This window comes from Notolepis coatsorum (assembly GCF_963971535.1).
Source record: "Notolepis coatsorum genome assembly, chromosome: 8".
Lineage (NCBI taxonomy): Eukaryota > Metazoa > Chordata > Actinopteri > Aulopiformes > Paralepididae > Notolepis > Notolepis coatsorum.
In genome coordinates this window covers 107,813,232-107,834,328 of record NC_140172.1, presented here as the reverse complement: position 1 = coordinate 107,834,328, position 21,097 = coordinate 107,813,232, and the positions used below count along the sequence as shown (strand labels likewise).

Sequence of the window (21,097 nt, the reverse complement as noted above, 5' to 3'; positions counted from 1 at the left end):
TCAATTTAGCTGCTGCGGCTTATATTCAGGTGCGCCTTATAGTCCGAAAATTACAGTTAGTACAGTAGTATTAGAAGATACCCCAGGACTCGCAGATAATATCCCCCAGTGTATCTTTAATGCATAGGCAGCAGACAGAATGGTACCAGGCCCATGTATTGAAGATACACTGAAGGGTATATTGACCTTTTAGTGCTGGTGTCTTCTTCTATAGCTACAGTAGTCGAGCCAGGAGATGGATTACAACTTGCCTCGGACAAGGAGTTGGACCGACCGATTCTGATGTTTGTTGAAGAGTGCATAATCTGCAGGAACGGGCTATGAGGCTGCAATGTGGGACTTGTATGACTTGTTGTCTCGGATCACAGCGAGGCTCTTGGCAGTCTGGCCAGTGGTCACCGTGGTGTTATCAGCTGTGTTGGAGATGTGTCTCACCATATGTTCAGACTAGGGATGCTCGATATTGGCTTTTTTACCGATACTGATATACCGATATTGTCCAACTCTTAATTTCCGATACCGATATCAACCGATACCGATATATGCAGGGTTTCCTCCCCCAAAAAATGGAATAATTTCAGGTAATTAACATTACATATCTCTTGTTGTGGAATTAACACAACATTATGCATACTTTTGACAATAAATAAAATCAGAATTTGTTCTTACTTGCTTGCCTGGGTAAATAAAGGTTATAGAAATGTAAAAAATAAAATAATTTTTTATTTTTTTTTTGAAAACCGATACCGATATTTTCCGATATCACATTTTAATGCCGATATCGGCGGATAATATCGGACATCCCTAGTTCAGACTGAGTGTGGTATGGAATTTAGAGCTGGCTCGAATGTATGCCGATTCACTGGAAGGAAGTTAAGGAACCATTGGGGACGAGATGAACAGCGGCTCGCTGTCCGGGTGGATTAAGATGAGATGGCGAGGCGTTCAATTCAACTTGATTAAGAGATTTGCCTCCCACAATAAACCAAGCGTTGGCCTACTCTAGTCTTCACCAATCTAGTTGGACACCTTTTCTTGCTACTTTTAATTATTTTCTAACTAACATTACTTTGATAAACTCTTATGACAGTACATGGTTTTTATGACTGTATATATGCCACAATACTCATGCGGGTGCTTACATGATGTTTACAGTCCTCGCCAAGAGTGCATTATACTGTACACAACCGCCTATTTTTGCCTTCACAGGTCTTTCCATCCAGCTTGGACAGCAGCTTCTCACTGTGCGATGACTCACTCTTACCCACCAGGAAGATCATCGGAGACAAAGGAGGTCCTGCCTCCATGAAGGAGAATATATGTCAGGTGAGTCATGCTGCTAATAATAATAATAATAATAAATTGGATTTAAAGAGAGAAGCGCCTTTCTCAGACTCAAGGACACTGTACAAAGAGAGAGAAGCTATATAAAAGAAAGGGTAAAAAAAAATATGAATATATATGTATAGTACCGGTAACAGGATAAAACGAATAAGATAAAAAAGGAAGCAAGGTGCTGTCCAATTGGACGAAACGGTAACAAGAAAATTAACAAAAACAACGTGATCTGTGGCTTAAAAGAAAAGAGTCGGGGTGGGCTACACGATTTTGGGAAATAATCTACCGGTAATTGCGATTTTTCTGACAGATATTGCGATTGCGATTAAATTTGCGATTATAATAATTATTTTTTTAAGCAGCCCCACAGAGGTTTATTGTAAAATGCGGCTTGCATCTGGCCTACGCGGTGGGTCTTTTCAGGACACCAAGCCTACATTTTTTTCTTTTTAACTGGGAATCGATAGCGGTACCCAACGGTACCTTTTTTTCTGTACTTTACTCTCCCTCTCTGAAGTCTAAACTTCACAACACACAATCTAAAACCCCTTACCTCCCTCTCCCAAACCGATCTTGTATCCCAATGGGACTTCCTGGTTCAATAAATAAAAAAAATTAAAAAATTGCGATTACATTTTTTTTTGCGATTTGATAATTGTATCATTCCAAATCGCGATTTCGATAAAAAAAAAACGATTAATCGTGCAGCCCTACTTGGGAGCAGGGCCGTGTTACGTGAAGGCAAGTGTGAACAGGTGTGGTTTTAGGTTGGTTTTGAAGAGGTTGATACTGCTGGGACTGAATATTCTGGGACATAGTGGTCTGACGGTAGCTGATTTATTGATTGATTGAATTTATTTGACAATAAAAATTACATACAATACCGGTACACAACATGTACAGCCATCACATATAATCTAAGATTGTCGAGGATTAAAACACAATAAAACCTTACAGTTTATTGACAATGGACAAGATGACTAGTATGCACCATGCACAAATAAGACATATAAATACAATACAAACAAACACAAAGTCTACAGCACACCCCCATATATCATCATCCTGCGTGACTAAGCCATTTCTTCATATCTTTAAAAAAAAAATCTTTCTGAGACAATAATTTATATGGACACTGGCAGTTTGTTCCACTCACAGGCTGCAGAGTACCGAAAGGTATTTTCCCCCATTGAGCTCCTGAAATTGCAAAGTTTGATGTCAGCTACGTTCCCTACTATCCACACTGTATACCGTTGGGGCCTACTTCAGTATACCGTAATTCCTCTAATAGTAACCGGTATTCAATTAAAAAACCGGGTCTCTATTAATGACCGGGTGCGCTGTTGAGCTAAGCAATTATAAGCCGGCCTCCTAATACAAGCCGGGTTTCATGTATATTAGAGTTATTGTTGTTATATGCTGGCCTGGCTGTGCAGTAAATACCATATAATGGTATGGTGTTAATGTTATCAAGAGAGTAAGCCTACCTCAGAATTGTATAAAACGAAGTTATTATTATTATTATTATTATACCAGTATTGTGATTGCACTATTTTACTTTATTTAACTTTTTTTGACCACCTGTAATTGCACTGTTTACTACCGTATTTCATACAGTACTTGCTTGGTTTCAATAAATGAACCCAGTACATTTTACTGGGTTCAAACTGACACAAAATGTTGATTTATTCATTATGATCTGTTTGAAAATTAGAAATATAGGCCTCTCTCTTATACATGCCTCCTCCTAATACAAGCCTGGTATCCGCTACAGTTGAAACAAATACAAGCCGGGGTTACTATTAGAGGAATTACGGTATGCATGCAGTACGTCAAATCAGTTCGTAGAGCATTGGATTCATCATTCAATATTTCAGTTCATAGTGAACAAGCGCTGCGCTGGGTGTCATGCATGGCTCACCATGCTAAGGCACATACCATGTAATAAAGGCCTTGCACAGAATGTTTGTGTAGTTACCCGTCTTCCAACATGGCTGCCTGTAACATGGCAACCATGGTTTTGCACATGGCAATGGAAGAGACAACGGTTGCTATGTGGAAAAACAATGGTTGCTACTTGCTACTATATGAGAAATATATCAACAGAAATATAATAATTTACTTATTCTTGGATATTGTAAACAAGTTGCAGTAGGACAGTAAAACCATGCTCTTCTGGGGTTCTACCTGCTCTACCACTGCACAGGAATTAGGCATTTTCTTTTGAAAGTGGTTACCAATGGTTACAGGCGGCCATCCTGGAAGAAGGACAACTACACAAACGGTCCGTGCAAGGCCTCTATTGCAGAATCCTAGTTTGGACCTTAGACCTTTTGTTGCACGTCATCACCCTTCTCTCTCCCCGATTCACTGTCCTGTCAATTAAAAATATATGTTCTTTTGCCGAGCACTTCCCTCGAGCTCCACCAGCTGAAGAAAGAGGTGCTCTGTGTGGACAGAGAGCCTAACGGTTGTTTTTTGCAGGTGTGTGAGAAGACTGGTGAGCTCCTACTGTGTGAGGGCCATTGCTGTGGGGCCTTCCACCTCTCCTGCATCTCTTTGGCCGAGGCACCTAAAGGAAGGTTCATCTGCCCTGAGTGCAAATCAGGTACTATAGTCTGTGCTGGGTTCCCCAAAAGGATCTTGAGGTCTAGAATGTTATGGTCAGGATGAGTCGTTGTCGTCATAGAACAGCTAAAAGAAATAAAATGGCTTCCCCTGTAAGAAGTAACACTGTCTCCCAATTATGACATTTGTGAGAATGTTGAGGCTGCGGTCCGACTCCCATCCTTATCATCACTCTGATTCACGGCCAGGAACGGACGTTTTACTTGCCTGCAAGCCCATAGATAGTCATTTTCTGTCTGCGTTGGTGCAAAAGTATCCATATCTGGATTATTCAAATCAGATTTATTTTCCACTTTCATTTGCCTGAGTCATACAAAATGAATTTGCTTCTTGTATCCTATCAGTGGCACGGTGAAGGAACAGTCAGTTGCGGTTGTTGAATAAAAGGAATTTTTTTTCATTTTGCCATCTGTAGAGGTGTGTTCTTAATTGTAACTAAATGTACTTAACCTGGGACTTGGCAAAAGTGCAGGTGGTGAAACAGCAAAAGCTTGGTAACCTATTAGGGATAAGTCTGATTTCTTTTTTCTCATCACAGTCCATGCTGTTCCTCCTACTAGCTCTGCCAATGCAAAGTCAGTGGAGTCAAGCTAACTGAAGACAACTGAAATCGACTTTGTGTGCACTGTGGAGTAAATTTCAGTCAGCTTGTACAGTCAGGAGCTTGACCACATTGACTTTGCTTTGGTTTGTAGCCAACTAGCCAGAGCTAGTTTGAGTAACATCATGGAGTGTGCTGAGAAAGGACTCTAGCAATCAACAACATCATTGGTAAGTAGCAAATAAGGCTTAGGGTTCCAAAACTAAGATGAAGTGCGCAGAAGCTGTGTTCCCTTATGAACTAATTGTACTTAGAAAATCATGATATTGCAATATACAGACTTGCAATACTTGGGTATTGTGCTAACTACATAGTATACATAGCATGCTAACCAACTAACTAACTAGCTAGCTACTAGGGGTGTAACGGTACACAGAAGCCACGGTTCGGTACGTACCTCGGTATTGGGGTCACGGTTCGGTACGAGTTCGGTACAACAGAAAAAAAATATTTATAATTATTATTATTAACACATCCTGCGCCAAAAACGAGTTTACTCGTTATTGCCCGCCAATCTAATAACGGCAACAACGAGTTTACTCGTTTTTATGATCGTTATTTCTTTTATTCGCTATTGGCATGCATAATTCATCCAGGAAGGCTCCGGGAGCCAGCTGGACTCTGTCTGATATTGCAACGCTTCAATACCGCCGCCTGGTGGATTTCGGGCGAGTTGCACTCCACTCTAAACCGGATGTGGCGCTCTGTGCATCGGGGGGAAAGTTCCGGCAGAGCTATCTTGTTACGTGGATCCAGACAAACACCTTGAGTGCATTGGATAGCTTTCGAGATGCAAGAATCAATATGCTTTCGGCATTTATTGCGTCGTACAAACGGAAAATGGATCTAGCAGATCGAAATCAAATAATTGGAATTTCTTTTCTCCAGACTCATCGGCCACAGGTAAGAGGAATATTAACGTTAATTCCAGCTCGATTGTGCATTTATTTCATTGCAATCCATCTGATCAACGTATGATGTACTAAAGAAAGCCCTTACTGACCATCAAGGAATCATAAACGAACCCCCCCCCTTTCCTTCACGCATGATGGAGCATAATGTATAGCGATCATATGCATTCGAATTTTTAATATAGCGTCTATAGGAACGAAACGCCAATCGATTATGTATAATATGCGTTGGGGCCTATAACTCGCGTTCTAGGAATTACTGTTCTTTACTCTAAAAACATACTTATATTCACGACGGTACTAACACAACAATGTATGAATGGAAAAATATAACGTTCCCACATCCGGAACGATAGATACCCGATGTTGAATGGGCCATAGTAATGTCGATATAGCTATAATATTTAAAAAGTTATAGCCCTGCAAAGAAGGTGAGCAACTCCATAGGGTTACAGCACTGGCAGAGAGTGGTATAAGATGGGCAAACTGCATGGCAGACAATGTGTTAACACTTTGGGTGCCGGGAAACGCTTAAACACGTCATTCCCGGCCATGCTCAAGTTGCCGCAGACGCTTTACAGCGTCTTTAATATCAATATTTCAAAAATCTGGGATCGGATTCATATGTCCCCTCCGCTGGCCTGAGATCCACCAGGAGGACCCAGTGAGCTCTCTGGCGGTTCAGGAGCGCCATCTGGTGGCCAATCGGCGCAATCGCTTAACAGGAAGTGCCGTAGAGGTTGTGCTGGACGGCCGTATTACTTCCGGGCACTCGGTACATGTCCCGGCACTCTGGCTCGTCACAATATAATAGCGATCCATTGCCAATAACTCGATAAACAACATGATTTGGACGTATATACCATTATACAAGCTGGAGATGGACCGGGTAAATCTACATCCCATAATGATAAAATTTCTACTCTACGATGATCGCCCAACGGCGCGCGGAGACTGGGGTGAGTTTTAGCGTGTAAAGTTACCGTCTTCGATACTAACTGCTATTATCAACATTTGACCCACATTAGATGATTGGTATAACGCTGCCCACGGAATTATAAACGCCCCCTAGCCCATCCGGTCAACATCAGATGACGTGTAGTAACTTCTAGAAGTACGTCTAGTTGGAATTTTTTATATCGCGCTGATTGCCATAAAACTATTGCATCATCAATATAATGTATTTGGGGCTATAGATCACGTTCTGGAGAAAGCTGCAGAAAGAGATGAAAACATACTTATACATTAGACCATACTTTACTATGAATATGTGGATGAAAAAGTTTAACGTTGCTACACAATGAACAATACATATAGGACTTTGAATGGGCCCTAATAATGGCAATGTAGCAATAGAATTTAAAAAGTTATAGCCCTGCAAAGAAGGGGACTTTCTCTATAGACAAATAGAGCCGGCAACCTACGGTTGATAATGAATTTAACCCATGGCAGCCAAAGTGTTAAAGGGGAACTATCTTATAAATGGCCTTTTTGAGTGTTTAGCATTGTTTCCTAGCTATGTGAACTTATATTAATATGATCTATGTCTCAAAATTCTCATATTGGCGCATTCTTCCAATTCTCCTCTCACAATATTCACCCTCACTGAACTGAGTCATTTGAAAATGTGCCTATATGTGATGTCATATAGTCACCGCTGCATGTTAATGTTCAGGCGAAGACGACGCTGCGCAGTGGTTTAGGAGCCCAGGCTCAAAACAGCTCGAGATCTTGAGGTAGAAAAATGCTGTTTTTGAGGACTTGATTAGAAATACAAAACAATGAATAAAAAAAATATATATATTACAGAGGTGTTCCATAGACTCACAGGAATTGTGTAAAAGTGCCCAAATAGTGAAAGAAATAGTAAAATAGTTCCCCTTTAATATAATATTTATTATTATTATTATTTAAATTTTTTAAATGTATATATTATATTTATTATAATTATTATTATTATTATTATTATTATTATTATTATTATTATTATGATTATTATTATTATTATTAAATAGAATAATTTTTTCTATGGGAAAAGTATGTTTATTTTTTTTATTTGATCAGCTGTGCCTGTGAGTCCGGCAATGTATGGGGCTGCGGCACTGCAGATTTACCCTACTCGAGTCCGGCGGGGGAGAATGTTGGAGTGTTTGTTAGTGTGTTTCTTTCCATTGGTTTCATTTGGTTAACATTATTGGGCGAACAAGAAAATGAAAGAAAACTGTAAAATTGTAATGACCCTGCAGCTGTTCCAATGTAAATGTGCCTTTCTCCGTGCACTGCTCTGAAGTCGGACTCGGTGTGCTCCACGCGCGCTGTTCTCGCACGGACCTCGCGAGTGCCTGCATGTGCGACTGGTGTGTTTGCGCTGTGAGGCGTATTCTTCGTATAGCTGCACGTACTGCACCGTGGCGGCCGTACCGTAAATTCGCGGGAATACACGTACCGCTACACCCCTACTAGCTACTAATGGCTACTAAAACTGTCCTAAACCGTTTCTGTTTTGAATCCCGTATTTTCTTTCCCCCCTCACAGGCATCCATACCTGCTTTGTGTGTAAGAAGCGTGGGGAGGATGTGAGGCGTTGCATGATCCCCGTGTGTGGGAAGTTCTACCACGGGGCCTGTATAGCCAACCATGCCCCCACAGCGCCACTGAACCGGGGCTTCCGCTGTTCCCTCCACGTCTGTCTGACATGCTTCATCGCCAACCCCAACAACCCCTGTGTCTCCAAAGGTACCACTTACTATGCCCCATGTGGTCCTGTCTGTCTACTTCAACGGATACATGGGTGGTTGGCGCCCTGAGCCCATGCTACTAATGCCAACAGTGTTGGGCGATACCCATGAAAAAGTCTGTGACTATCTTGAATTGAAATTGAAAACCTTTATTTATCCCCGAGGGGAGATTAAGATGTCCTTTACAGCATAAACAGTGTAACAGCAATTTTAAAACAGCAATTAAAAAACAGTTTATACATAACATACATAACATTCACTTATTAGTATGTGTTAAAAACAAGATGGACAAGTACACAGGGATAAAAATAGCTAAAATACATGCAGTGTTGGGGAGTAGTTAACTACGGTACATGTAGTTAAATGACTAGTTACCGTAAACTACATTTTATAGTAATTAGGTGGTACTTTGTTCAAATCTCAGTAGCCTTTTCAGTAGTTGACTACTTTGGGTCATATAGTTTAGGTAGTTCATTACAAACTACTTGTTTGCCTAGAAATGTAGCATTTCCCTGATTCCACCTCAACAACTGCTCCTTCTCCTCTCCTTCAAACACAACCTTCGCCTAAGTGATACTTTTCTTGCCCCAGTCCCTAAATCAAACACACTTTACTGACAGTTCCTGATTTATTACTGCTTTATCAGCTACTCTTCCTGGGGTCCACACATAACATATAAACATGACAATAGATAAGACATTTACAGACAAAACACAAAGTTCAGTTGTACCTCCATGTTTATTATGTGATTCCAGACTCTGATTAGGGGTGCACCGATATATCGGTCGGGTATCGGCCGATAAGTGCCTTGTTGACTGCCATCGGCCTATCGGCCGATAAGCTCAAATGTGCCGGTGGCAGTGGCCGATAAATATCCGTCAATTTGTCTCGCGTCAATCTGGTCCACACGTTCAAACTTTGAAAAAAGTTTCAGTCAAGCGACATGCACGCGTCTCGTTTTTTACCATTTCCAGTTCCGCGTTCACATTCTGCAATATGATTGGCCACTGATGTTTCTGGTCATGTGACATCTGCGCCAATCGTGTGACGCCTGTTTCTATCACCGTTAAGCTTAGGCACTCTTTCGAAGTTGGTTAAGGTTAGAGTTTGTCTTAGAGCAGGGCGATAGAACACCAGCCCTGATTCCAAACTCTAACCTTAACCAACTTCGAAAGAGTCGCCTAAGCTTAACCAGTGATAAACTAGGCGTTAGGTAGTTTGCAGGCTGTTCGAGGCGGAAATGGGCGCAGAAACAGGCATCACGTGATTGGGCGCACATGTCACATGACCAGAAACGTCAGTGGCCAATCAGATCGCACCAGAAACGTCAGTGGCCAATCAGATCGCAGAACGCGAACGCGGAACTGGAAATGGTTGGTAAAAAACTAGACGCGACCTGCACACACAAGTTACTGCATCAAAGTTACTTATGATTAACAAAGGCATTCGTTTTGTGGCATTAACGTTATATAGTTACACGTTCAATAACATCAGCATATTTACCCGACCATAGCAAGCATTACTCATTCATATCTCTCACTTCCTTCCTTTGCTCAGAGAGCCCGTACTGAATTGTACCCATTCGGCAATCTGTTAATAAAGTTTTCAATCAGACAAATGTATAGAAAAGCTTTTATTATAACATTCGTTGCAGTAAAATCATTATGCCTCGTTTGGTCATCCTGCGGAGTGCTGGTAGTCTACTCGTGGCCGGCAGGGAGCTAGCGTTATTAGCTATTAGTTTGTTGTGGTTCTCGCATACAGATCAATGGCGGACTTCCCGGAAGTAAAAAAACGAATAAGCGCTTGCCGATTGGTGGTAAGAACAGCAGAGGCGGGTGCAAGTGGCGTGACGTAATTGGCAGAATCGACTGTCAATCAAAAAATTTCTGTTGCCATCTACCTGCATTGCTTTGGTTGAGAGAGATAGTGCTCTCTTATTAAAACTCATAAACTTTTTTGAAAGCCAGTGAGTATTGTATGACTCAGACTTCAGCAATAATCATGACTCATGAGCATTATAAAATAAAAACACACATGGCATGGTGGAATTAATACCATAAACATATTTCTTGATGTTTCCTTTTTTTAAGTAAGTAAAGAGGCCTATGTTCATATCGGTGAGCACAATTTGTAACACAAAAAGAGAGACGTGTAGCCTATTTATTTATTTAATATTTTATTTATTCATTTTATTATTATTATTTTATTTGTTGCCATGCCTAAAATAATAGTCAACAAGTCAAGCATAGGGCTAAAACATTTTCATAAACAATAATATATTTTTTTGTTATATGGTTATAATAAAAGCTTTTCTATACATTTGTCTGATTGATTGAAAACGTTATTAACAGATTGAAGAATGGGTACAATACAGTACAGCTCAGTGGACTGGAGGATGAAGACCAGAAAAAGACTTTCGGCTTTTTTACATAAGGGTCCTCCATTTTCAATTCATCAAAACATTTAGAGACATACAAATATACAGTAGTTTCATAAAAAAATAAATAAAATTATTATATATAAAAAAAAATATATATATTATAATATATATATTATTTTTTTGCCACAAATATCGGTATCGGCCGATTGTGTTAGTTGAACAATCGGTATCGGTGGCAAATTTTCATATCGGTGCATCCCTAACCCTAACATTTTCAAAGTAGTTTTAGTTTGACAAGCAACTTTTTTTCCAAGAGTAGTTTAGTTTAACTTGTTTTCATTGTGAAGTAACTAGTAGTTTGGTAAACTACAACTTTAGAATCCCCAACACTAGATAAGTGATAAGCAAATTTGTCTTCCATTTCACTTAAACGAAACATTGGCTGTATTTGCCTGGTATCGTCCCCAGGTCGTCTGGCGCGGTGCGTGCGCTGCCCCGTGTCCTACCACACCACAGACCTCTGCATGGCAGCCGGCAGTGTGCTGCTCTCCAACAACAGTATTGTGTGTCCCAACCATTTCACACCTCGCCGCGGCATCAAGAATCACGAGCATGTGAACGTCAGCTGGTGTTTTGTCTGTACGGAAGGTATGTCGCCATTGACAGACATCTTGTTCTCGCACGTCACTCTCTTTGGTACATTAACTGGTTTCTTTACATGAACGTTTTTGTAGCTCGCTTGGAAGTGATTTGTGTGTTTTCCAACTCTGAATGTCACGTATACATATATTTTTATATCTCTTTTTATATTATATATAAGTACAAGGAAGTAGTGAAAATATACATGGAGAAGAGAGGAAAAAGGGAAAAACATTTAAATACTATACTAAGTAAACGAATAAAAAAAAAGACAATAATTAAAAACTGATGAAGTACACAAGAAAATAGAAATCGAGCACAAATACCTCTTCTCCAACTGTTGTTTCTCCCCCTACACTCTAGGGGGCAGTCTCCTGTGCTGCGAGTCCTGTCCTGCCGCGTTCCACCGGGAGTGTTTGAAAATTGACATGCCCAAAGGCAGCTGGTACTGCAACGACTGTAAGGCTGGGAAGAGGCCCCACTACAAGGACCTCCTGTGGGTGAAAGTGGGACGCTACAGGTCAGTAGCCGCCTGGGTACCTTGTTGCTTCTAACAAAGGACACACCTTTGCCACTGTTCACTGTCAGGATGAGTAGGCTAGGCTAATTCCACATCCATGCAACTGGCCCTTGGTGTTTTTTTTTTTTTTAGTGTAGGATTGACAGAACATTTTCACGGCCATGACCGCTACGTTTTGAGGCAACGGAGATGAGTAAATGGTGCCTGGCTTTGTTGACAAAGTCACCCATATACATAGCCTTTTGAGTATCTCATCACACACCAAGACATTTCTCTAAACTCCTTTGCTGGTTGTGATGTCTTTCCTCATATTTCTTCTCTCTCTCATATTTTAACGTTTGTTCAAGAACCCTCTCTAATGTCTTTTTGTCTGTTGTGAAGTATCTCAAATATAAATTTCCTTTCTCTCCTCCACCCAGGTGGTGGCCAGCAGAGGTCAGCCATCCTAAGTCCATCCCAGAGAACATCCAGCGGATGAGGCATGACATCGGAGAGTTCCCCGTCCACTTCTTTGGCTCTAATGACTATGTGTGGACCTACCAGGCGCGGGTCTTCCCTTACATGGAGGTGGACGCAAGCAGCAAGGAGAAGATGGGGAAGGGTGTCGATGCGATCTATAAGAAAGGTATCGTTACAATCGGACTCAAGAGTTCAGTCACCAAGTATATTCACACATAGAGGTTGGTGGGTTGCCCACACAAAACAAATAAAACAAAAACACATATCTAGAATAACATTAAAAACAAGTAAACGAGATTAGGTTCTTTAGTATAGCTGGACCTGTGTGTTGTGTTTTGAGTCGTAAAAATGTGTAGGAACCCTGTAATACATTTCTTGCAATGCTATGGGAAGGTGCATCCACTGGACAATGGGAAAGCCTAATCAGAATTGGGGCAAAATATTTGTTGTGTGAACCAGGCTTTAAAAATCCCCTCCACTCCTCCAATGTTTTTTTTATGGTTAACTCCTTGGAGGCGTGACTTTGACTATACAGATAGTTATTTGTTCTTCACATTCTTCTCCTGGAGATGGAGAGCTTCTCTGTACTGAGTTGGATGTGTGATGTCACTAGTAGGTCAAACCTCTCATGGTTCAATATGTGGTAACTTGACACCTTTAGCTTCAGCTACACAGAAAGAGTAGGTATTGACACTGAAATAATATAACCTGCTGACTTAGAATTCCTAGTAAATATAAATGGCTCCTTGTTGTCAATTAGCATATTCTTAGATCTTTGCATTATTAATTAGGGTAAAGATTTAGAGATGCTGCTAAGCAATTTGGTGCAAAAAACTATTTATACAAATTATTATTCAATATTTCTAAGGGTTTAAAATACATGGACCTTTTGTTGACCTTTTGGAGATACAAGGCTACTGATATTATACTAACTTAAGAGAGAGTAGGGCTTAGCTAGACTTTAACTACAGACTGAAGCATATATTTCTTTTATACAAATCAACTTTATCTAATGTTAATTGACTGTCCTTTTGTCCCAAGCCCTGGAGGAAGCAGCCGTGCGTTTCCGTGAGCTCCAGAAGGAGAAAGAGCTGAGGCAGCTTCAGGAAGACAAGAGGAATGATAGGAAACCTCCTCCCTACAGACACATCAAGGTCGGTGGACAGTTTGTTCAAACTAAAAGGGGGGAGGTTTTTTTTTCTTCTTTTTTTTCCTGTAGTAAATAAGGGGTTGCATTTCATAACTTGTCAACATCTCCACATTGACGGATCAATGTTAGCCTCTCACATGGCCATATTTGGTATGACATGTTTAAATGATGCCACGCTTTTCGACCCATGTGTAAAACATCCCTTGTCTACTCCTAATGGAGAACATTTGGAAAGAAGTTACTTCTATGCAGCGCTGCAGCTTCCATTTATGTTATGCTGAGAAACTGAAAGCATGGCGGCATAGCCTCTTCCATAAGCATGTTGGCTCCAACCCTAGAGATGAATAGGCTAAAGGGGGTAATTCCTATCTACACAGTACAGCCAACACGTTCTCACAGCTACCGTGCCATTGGAGGCAAATTCTGAAAACTCCACCTGTTTTTTACCCAGAAGACAACGCTGCTTCTTCCTCATTTCAGATTCAGTGGTGGTTGGAACATCACTACCACTTAGCGGGGAAAGAGTGATGTGGATCAGTCACCTCATTACAGAATAAATCGGCGCATCTAGGTGGCGGTATACACATGAGAACACTCAATTTCCCCTACACATGCTGTAGAAGAAGATTGTCAGGCCCAAATGGCGTGGTGGGGTGTAGAACAGGATACTTCACAAGTGCACACTATGCATCTCTATGGCGCCAACATATTTCTTATCATGATTTATCGTCAAACCCCGCCCTCCTTTCTTGATCCTCCAAAGAAAAGAGGGCAGGGTTTGACATGGGTGCATCTACCTAGCCAACTCCCCTCCTAACCCCCATCCCCTTGGTAAACTTCAGTAAATCACCCACTGCTCCCCTGAAGGACTCATTTAGACCTTGTCCCGCCCTCAGGTGAATCGACCAATAGGAAAGGTGCAGATCATCACGGCAGACCTATCGGAAATCCCACGCTGCAACTGCAAGGCGTCAGACGAGAGCCCGTGTGGGATGGACTCGGAGTGCATCAACCGCATGCTTCTGTATGAGTGCCATCCACAGGTATGTTTGGAGAAACTATTACAGTCACTATAAAGATATATACTATAAAATGTAACGATACACATATTTTCCGAATCGATACGAATAAATGTTTTGAGGTCACAATTTGATTTTCAAATCTTTATTTGTTAAAATGTATGCATACCACAGAGCTCTATATATATACTACACAGCTTGGTTTGAGTACTGATGTAGTTATATCCTACGAGTACAGATTGTAAAGAAAATTAAATAAAGATGAACTAAAGCATAAGTGATGGGACATTTTTATTGTACATTTTGTATAGCTTTCTTTAGTGTACTACAGGAACCCATTCTTCTTGGTGAAGGATCCATTTAGCTAGTTTAGCTGTTCTTTCCCCCCGCTCTGCATTATGTAGAGAGTACGGAAGCTCCCACCCCACCGGTGCAATTTGTAACCCGCCCTCTCTTGTAAAACGTTATGAACTCGCAATGAAACAAACACCTCTTTTTCAGTGGACGGAACCAAAATAATTGAATAAGATTCTTCAGGCTCATCACTATAAAACACCATTATACACACCTTGAAATTATGTTTAATGACTGTAGATAATGATGATAATCATAATGCTTACAGTCCATAAATTAGAATACATTGAGCTTTTTCAATCGAATGGTATTCTGTAGGCAATCCAAAACTAACAAAGTAATGATATCACTCTCAAACCATTTTTCCACAGGTGACCCTATATTAAAGGATAATTCTGGTATTTTAAAACCTGGATACAAATGTTTGGGAGATTGCCTCAGCAGCCGCAAAACAGGCATGTTTGCCCCGTATGATTACATTGCAGCACGTGTTGCAGCTGCCGGCTGAAGCGATCTCCCTCAATACTGGACCAATTACAAAGATTGTTGTCCCTATTATTCATTTAGAGCCCACGTGATAAAAATAGGGTCCAGGTTTAAAAATACTGTAATTCCCTTTTTAATGGAGAAAGATTCCTTTGACCCCAACACTTTAATTGTATGAAAATGTTGTCTTTAACCCTTTGGTTGCCGTTCACGAATTCTCGTTTCTGTTGCCCAGCGGTTGAGTGCCAGAAATGAAGATTCTCATTTCTGTGTCGTTTTTCCTTTTTTTTAAATGTTTTATATCGATTTTAATATCCTATTCCATGTCACAGAGCTGTATTTTGCCTGGAAAAGGCATATTGGGACTCCAAAGGTGCAGTACCGGCCATATCCTGGTAGTGGCGCTGTCTGAGAATGCAGTAACCCCTGTTGCAGACCTGGTGTTGCCGTTTTCAGCATAGTTTTCTCTGCTCTAAAATCGTAGTTTTTTTCTGAAAGAAAGCTAACAGTTCCGTTTTAAATTCAGGATGCTTAGTTTCCAAGTGCCGCTGTAATTTACTTAGTTTAAAGCTCTCTTAGCAAGGATCTCGTAACACAAAATGCATCTCGGGTCATCTTCTTGGCCAGTCCAAGTAAATCCATATGCCAAGTAGGGCTGGGCGATTAATCGATTTTATCGATTAATTCGAATTAATGATTTAGGACGATTTTGAAAAATGTAAAAAAATTTAAAATAAAAAAAAAGTAATAGTCACCTTTTTTTATTTGACAAAAAGTCATGTTTGGTGAAAGTTAGATTTGCACTTTATTAATCCCAATAGGGAAATTCATTCTTGTTTGATGATCAAGAGGCACCTTTTATTTGTTTTAAGTGAAGATTGGTGAAAGTTAGGTTTGCACTTCAATCCCAATAGGGAAATTCATCTTGGTTTGGTCATTTCTTTGTGTCAAATAAAAACAAAGGTTATTTGAATGATTTCCTTGGTGTTTCTAGTTTTCAAGAGAAACAAAAAAAAAAAAAAAAAAAAAAAACAGAGATAAAAATGTTAGGCCATATCCCAGCCCTAATGCCAAGTATTTAGGATCATAACTTCTTTTACTCTGTTTCATATTAGTGCTGCCTGGTATCGCTACTACTAAATTCTGCCTTTCTCTTGCCAGCATTTGGAACACACGCACGTGATGCACCGCTTCTGATAACAAACCTATCCATTGCGAGTGTCCAGGTTAAATTAATCAAATCAGCTTTATATGCTTGGCCTGGAAAGTCCCCCCCCCCCCCCTGGAAGTGCTTTAGTTACGAGACAGTGTCGATCACAAATATCTGAGTACACACGCTGCACGTCGCGGCACTTTGCGCTCCTCTGACTCACAAAAGACCAAACGTGGCCTCAGTGATTAGACCTGCGCAGGATGTATGATTTTGATTTGATTTAGATTTTATTAGGGATCCCCATTAGCTGGTGCCATAGCAACCAGCTAGTCTTCCTGGGGTCCACACACAAAAAAACATATCGACTCGACGTGACCAAACCCGAAAATGTAAAAATCGAAATATTGCTTTTTTGACTGCATTGAAATGTTATTTATCTGTTCCCTTATTTGCTAAACTTAATACAACTTGTAAATGAGTTAATTCTTGTTATTTGTCCGACAGTATTGTGTCCCAATGCTGGTGGGAAGACTGTAATTAAACATTAAAACACCTGCGGCTTCTAGTCCAGTGCGGCTTATATATGTACACATCATTCAATTTAGCTGCTGCGGCTTATATTCAGGTGTGGCGGCTTATATTCAGGTGCGGCTTATAGTGCGAAAATTACAGGTACTGTAACAACTAAGATAGCTCAAATTACATTACAGTGTAAAACAAAAAATTACTTTACAGCGTTAAAAACAATTTAAGATTCTTTTTTAAAGTGAATCTACTATAAATGCAGCAGAGGTTCCGAGGCAGGTTATTCCAAAGAGTTAATGCTCTAAAAATAAAAGATCTCCTTAAAGCGTTGGTTCTAGGACCTGGCAATTCAAGCTGCCCACCACTGGAACCTCTAGTGTAATGCTCGTGCACAGTATTACTAAAAACAATCTGATTATGTATAAAAACAGGAGTCTTACTGCTCATGACCAACTTGAACAGCACAAGTATATTAAAAGACAATCTATTTTCAACGTTAAGCCAAGATAGGAGGGCATGCATACGGCTCACATTAGACCTTAGTGAGCAGCCCAGTACCAACCGTGCTGCCCTGTTCTGGACCACCTGGAGCTTCCTGAGGTGACCACTGGCAGCAGATGACCACATCGCAGAGCATAGGTCAAGATGACATAAAACTAAACTTTGCACTATCTGACATAAAAGGGGACGGGCAACAAAAGAAGCACATTTCCATGAGATGTGTATTGAAATACTGTGCCTCCGTTGATGCAGGGACGAGACATGGCAAATACACAGAGCGGCCAGGTGGAAAACTCTATCTGAGTTGGGCTTGCGGATTTTCGCTTGATCTTTTTATAATAATCTTTTTGCCAATGTGCGACCCCACTGTCACCTTCCTGCGACCCCAATTTGGGTTGTGACCCGTAGTTTGAGAACCACTGACTTAAGGTATAGATACAAATACAATATAGTAATATAAAAAGTACAAACACAAGATAGTCCAGTGGTGAGAGTCCAGTGATATGAGTCTCTAGTGCAAAGAAAAAAGATAGTCAAGAGTTTTATTTGTCACGGCATACAAGCATACAGTGAAATAGTCGGTCTCTAGGTCTCAAGTCCCGAGTTGTGACAGTGATAGTTCTGGCAGCAGAACGGGCCGATCCGGCCGCCCGAGCCCTTTGTTGTAGAGCCTGAGGGGTTCTCCAGGATGGCTTCTAGCTTTTTCCTCATCCTCCTCTCAGGCCATGGTTACACTGGGGGAAAACAGCAACGTTGTATTTTCGAATGATTACGTTTGCATGTCCAAGTTAAAAGGAAACGCCGTTTTGGTAGGAAAACGCGTTTTCCTAGCGGCAACGCTGAAGGGGTGTTTTCGTTTTGGAAACTCGCCGACAACAGTGCCATGTAATTTGCGCGAGCCAGATACAGAGCCGTTCTTGCACAACGCACATGCGCAGTAGTAAACACTGGCGCCAAATTCTCCCCTGGCTGGACCTATACAGGATATCAGCTGCGTCCTCCTCAGATTGCCTGTAGCTGCGGCTAAACTAAGATCATGTGTTGTCAAGTTATTGTTATAAGGAACCCAGTCCAAAGTACAACAGTCTGCATCCCCTTAACAATTGTTTGTATTGAGCCGTATTGTATTGTACCCATTCTGCAATCTGTTAAATACCGTTTTCATCCATTCATTACTAGGTTAATGTACGATAGCCACAATGCTATACTGTTATAATGGCATATCCCAATCACGTTAGCATGTAAGCTAACAAAATCTGCGATCTTTTTGTGAGACTAAACTCTGCTCTTGGTGGTCAATTGTGTTGATGTTAGTTTTGTTTCATCAACAAATCAACAAATGAGGCAGAACACACAGTGAATGTATCCGTTTTTGTTTATTGCACTTTGTTTTCTTGCTGAAAAAAAATGCTATGTTGCTAAATGGCTCATGAGGTATTTAACACTTTCAGTGCCACGAGGTGGCGCCAGAGTTAGCGCTTGAATGCCACCATCGGCGCCAATGTTATCGTTAATATCGCCTAATCTATGTTTTAAATTATGGCTATGTGTCTAATCTGCCCGTCGCTTATCAAAGAATCCTTTTCCAGTCAGTGCTGTCAAGGCAGATTGGTTTTTTATCGCTTCATTTCCGTTTGAGAGCATTTTGAAAAGCACCCGTTTTGAGGTAAAAAACAGTCCATTCTGGGCCATTCTATGCTAATCGCCTTTTACTGGAATATTCCAGAACGTTGATATTTGTCGGCCTATTTATGAATCGTTTTCAAATAAACGCTAGATGATCAATATTATACGTACATGCACGCCCATTCGAGCCACGCACGGATAATCGCCGTGTTCATTTCCTCTTGGATTTTTACAGTGAAACCAATAGAGGACATTTCACAAAACAGCTTATATCTTCATCAATATGAGTCTGATTATCCTAACACTGATAACATAGATTCCTTACCTGACATCAGATGGTATCCAACTGCTATATTCCAATTCCTGATCACCATTAGAAAAAATCGATAAGTGTATAGATCCAACGTGATACAGTAGAACACATGATTCCGCGGGGCTCAGAGGCTCCAGAATGAACTGTGGTAACCCCGGCTGCATCAGTGGACTGGAAAATGTGGAGTACAGGATTTTTTTCCCCATCCATTTTCATTGAGTCCATTCCAAAATCCCTTATGTCATCTGGGAGACGATAGGGGGCGCTTTCTTCCACATCTGATCGCCGGCGGCGCTCGGGTAGACTAGGGTAGGCTTGCGTGATGCAATATGATTTCAGATTGCTAAAAAAAAAAATTTTTAAATCCGAGAAATCTCGTGAGTGGCTTTCAACGAGATATTAATAAATCCGAGAAAACTCGTGAGTGGCACTGAAAGTGTTAAAGATGGTGGCTTTCTGAGATTTTGAGCAGGATGTGGAGTGACTCGTTCAACCTTTCTGATTGGTTGAAAATGGCCTTCATGCTTGAACTACATCGCCACCTACTGCTTTGGCATTGTACTACATGTATATTAGGGATGCTCGATATTGGCTTTTTTACCGATACCGATATTCCGATATTGTCCAACTCTTAATTTCCGATACCGATATCAACCGATACCGATATATGCAGGGTGTCCCCGTCCAAAAAACTGAATAATTTCAGGTAACTAATAATTTCACTGGATATATATATAACAAATATTGTTATTGTTTTTTTTATTTTTTTTAAACCGATACCGATATTTTCCGATATCACATTTTACTGCCGATATCGGCCGATAATATCGGTCGGCCGATAATATCGGACATCCCTAATGTATATACATCACTCGGTGGTCAGGAGACAAAACAACGTCTAATTGCGGGTAAAGTTTTCAAGCCTCTGGAGTGCTCTCCCAGCGCAGACTATACCACGGAGCGTTGAACAAAATACGTTACCTCCTCGGCCAGTTTGACTATAGTATTTTTATGATTTACCAGAAGTGCTGAGTCCAATGTAGTCTGGTGAAAACGCACGTGTGATCGTTTTGTCCTCTTCATAATAATCTCCAAAAGTTTGCGATCGCCATTGGTACCTCTCTACTCACTGCTGCTCCCTCTCGAATGCTCTCAACTCCGGCGTGAGAGCCCCCCACACTAAACTAGCCCAGTTCAAAAGGTAGGCGATACTGCCACCTATCGGGATTCCATCGTCATTTCAATTCTAATTTACTCAGAGGTACCAGGAACCAGGTCTGCTTGACTGTTTAGAATAATAATTCAAAATATATATATAATTTAAACGAGATAACTCGTTTTTGGCAGTTAATACAGTGCAAAATCAATTGCTTTTGGAGGTAGTTTTTCACGTCAGAATATTGACCAAATATATACAAATAAATGTTTTTTCTTTCAAGGATCAAAGTCTTTCACACCGTCAACGGCAGCATAGCAGGGCTGTCCTCTCAGCCCACTCCTCTTTTGCTTTGACCATCGAACCAGTCTATCATGTTCAAAACCTCAAGATCTTTTTCAAGTCAAGTCAAGTCAAGAGTTTTAATTGTCACGGCATACAAGTATACAATGAAATGCGGGTGGTCTTGCCCGCAACGATGTGCAATACAGTGGTACAACATATAATAGAATCCAATAAAAAAAAAACATTGTGCAATAAACAGGTAACAAGGGGCCCCATTCTCATACCAGGGGACCCTACCTGGTGTCCCAAACC

At 40.8% G+C, this 21,097-nt stretch overlaps 1 protein-coding gene across 1 annotated transcript in view; it reads left to right on the top strand.

The window, feature by feature from the left end:
* The window catches only part of nsd1b (nuclear receptor binding SET domain protein 1b), a 99,404-nt gene that overhangs the window by 35,852 nt on the left and 42,455 nt on the right, over positions 1-21,097 (top strand). Inside the window, exons 10-17 of the mRNA XM_084320496.1 lie at positions 1,210-1,326; positions 3,823-3,946; positions 8,014-8,214; positions 11,068-11,247; positions 11,602-11,758; positions 12,178-12,383; positions 13,259-13,371; positions 14,264-14,410. Coding sequence (XP_084176622.1) covers positions 1,210-1,326; positions 3,823-3,946; positions 8,014-8,214; positions 11,068-11,247; positions 11,602-11,758; positions 12,178-12,383; positions 13,259-13,371; positions 14,264-14,410 — 1,245 coding nt within the window. The remainder of the gene's footprint in view (positions 1-1,209; positions 1,327-3,822; positions 3,947-8,013; positions 8,215-11,067; positions 11,248-11,601; positions 11,759-12,177; positions 12,384-13,258; positions 13,372-14,263; positions 14,411-21,097) is intronic.